The sequence below is a fragment of the Nanorana parkeri genome, unplaced genomic scaffold (genome assembly GCF_000935625.1).
Source record: "Nanorana parkeri isolate BGI_ZX_2015 unplaced genomic scaffold, ASM93562v1 scaffold260, whole genome shotgun sequence".
Taxonomy (NCBI): domain Eukaryota; kingdom Metazoa; phylum Chordata; class Amphibia; order Anura; family Dicroglossidae; genus Nanorana; species Nanorana parkeri.
In genome coordinates, this window is record NW_017306528.1 from 595004 (window position 1) to 597672 (window position 2669).

At 41.9% G+C, this 2669-nt stretch overlaps 1 protein-coding gene across 1 annotated transcript in view; it reads left to right on the forward strand.

The window, feature by feature from the left end:
• The window catches only part of TXNRD2 (thioredoxin reductase 2), a 78181-nt gene extending 75872 nt beyond the window's left edge, over positions 1-2309 (forward strand). Inside the window, exon 17 of the mRNA XM_018556980.1 lies at positions 2164-2309. Within this exon, the coding sequence (XP_018412482.1) occupies positions 2164-2287 (124 nt within the window). The 3' untranslated portion in view covers positions 2288-2309. The remainder of the gene's footprint in view (positions 1-2163) is intronic.
• Positions 2310-2669: the final 360 nt, after the last annotated feature.

Sequence of the window (2669 nt, forward strand, 5' to 3'; positions counted from 1 at the left end):
ATATATATATATATATATATATATATATATATATATAAAGTGTTTATATTTGTCTCTTTTTGGCACCAGTTCCTGTAATCTTTTCTATGGCCATCTGAAGGTTCTTCATATTTAGCACTTCTAGGTGGGTCAGATTCCTGCTTCACGTCACATGCTTGTACTTGGTTCAATCCCCTATTTAAAGCTGATTCAGTGAGAATTCAAGCCATGGGTGGCCCTGGCGGCACCCCACACTTGACAAAGGTACATTTTTCAATTTGTCTGATCATTTTAGGTTGAGCAGCACCTGCATCCCATCAAAGTATCAGGTATACAATAGCCAACAAAATGCTGTGTGGTGTCAATAGGGAAATTGATGGACTTCTCCAAACCTTTATGGCCAGTCTTAGGCCTCATGCACACTAGCGGGCTGCATTTAAGCCCAACAGAAGTTATCTGGTAACTATAAACAACTTTATGCTTCCCAGATCACTTTTTTCCGTGCTGGGCTTAGTGGCATTTATACAAGTTTACATGCTCTTACCCGCATAAAGTGTAGCTAGTCGGACCCGGAACGCAGACATTTCTATTTTGGGTAAACTGACCTAAACTGAAGGCACGTAGATGCTGCTGGACGCCTAGGTGTGCATTCACTCATAGAAATGCAGTACATTAGACCAGGTGCATTTAGAAATGAGCTCCAAACGCACCTGAACTCAATGTTTTGATTTGTAGTGTGCATGAGGCCTTACTACTCTGTCCTGTAGTAATGTAGGAACCACTACATGCAATGAAGTGTCATACACCTGACACACCCAGAAGAGTGCCTGATGTGAAGATTCTTCTGGCCACCATAGCTCTCAAACAGAATAAAGATTTCAGGAATGGAAAACAGGAAAACAGTGTATATACAATTGGAGAACACTTTTATTTTATCTTTTTTTTCTTTCTTTCTTTTTCTTAATTCATGACAGAGGTGCTTTAACTATTTGATTTCTCAGGACAATACCTCTAGAGGTGCCCGTACACTGCCCGATTCTCGTACGAGAATCGCGGGAAATCCCGCGACCGTACGAGAATCGTGCAGTGTGAATGAAGACGTGCGACCGTTTCTACTGTATGGTCGCACGTCTTTTGTCTAAGGAGCACGCTAGAAAACCAGCCGAAAATCTTACGATTTTCGGCTGGCTTTAACAGTGCTCGGGAGACAAATGCCGAACGGGCCGGTCTTGCGATGGTTGTAAAGTGTATGGCCACCTTAAGTCTATATATGTTTGTGTGTGTGTGTGTATACAGAATATACATATATACACATACATATACAATGTATATGTGTGAGGGAAGCTGAGGGATAGATTTCTATTGCTTTGTGCATAACTCATCAATATATGGAAGATAGAACTATATTAGTAGTCAGTGGCAGGACAGTAGTAAGGGATCATGCACTTTAAAAGATTGTCAGTCTGTCTGGCCCCAGAGTTTTTCAAAGGTCTGTCTTTGATCATATCCTGCAAACATTGTGTCAATCTTGTTCTCTCCTATCAGCCTGCAGCTATAGACTGACATAACTGAGCAATCGATCAGGAGCTGCAGCTAAACAGCAGCAGTCTCTTTCCAGTCTAAAGTGCTGTGTGTGAAAACAAATGACAAGTTATGGCAAGACATGTAAATGTACAGGAAGAAATAATTTACTTAATGAAAACTTGATTTTCCTGCAGTTACAATTCTCTAAGTGAGAAGTTCTGCAGAGTGTAAGTTTTAACCCTTTGTGAAAAATCCACCACATGATGTGATTATAATATAAAAGCTTCAAAAAGTTTTGTGCTGCGGTTATATGAACACACATACCTACTGGTGATTGTGTGCGGATGAAAACAAAACATGGTGGTAGAATGAAAAAAAGTACGGATGCACAGATACTTTTCGAGTACCAGTGCCGATACTTGGCATTTTCACGAGAACTACCAGGGTTGCAGCTGGGACCTGGCTCTGGCGCTCCAACACTGTCCTGAAATCATTAGTCTGTATTGTTTTAGAAAAACTGTCACATGACAATAAACAAAAATGTATCAGTACTCGTACCAGTTTTGCTAGTACGAGTACTGTTACTTGCCGAGTACTTACAAGTATGAGTACTGATACATTTTTGTTTATTGAGTACTGAGACATATCTTTGTCCTACAGATGTGGTGCCACTTACCATCAGCTAATGAGCACAGTGGGCATACATCCAACCTGTGCTGAGGAAGTGACTAAGCTGCACATCACCAAGAGCTCAGGACTGGACCCCACAGTCACTGGCTGCTGAGGTTAACTACCATCCCTGAGAAAGAAGTGCCATCTGTCTGCCTGCCTGCCTGCCTGCCTACCTGAAGAGGAGAGAGCCATCAGCATCATTCCGCTACATGTAATCACTTCGCTCAGAGCCATGTGATACATGTCAGGTCTTCTGGAATCAAAGGAATTATTTCTAATTCATCGTGAGAGGCTTCTGCCAGCAGTAAATTACATCTGAACCTTGGTGCACATTTCATACCACACTCAAAGCATTCGTGACATGTCTGAAGTTAAATCAGGTGGAAAGGAGTTGATAAGTCAGACGTCTCTGCTGACATCTTCTAATTCTGCAAACATCCAGGAGGTGGAACTGCAAGACCAGGAGATGCTGAGGCCACAGGTAAGCTGTGTAA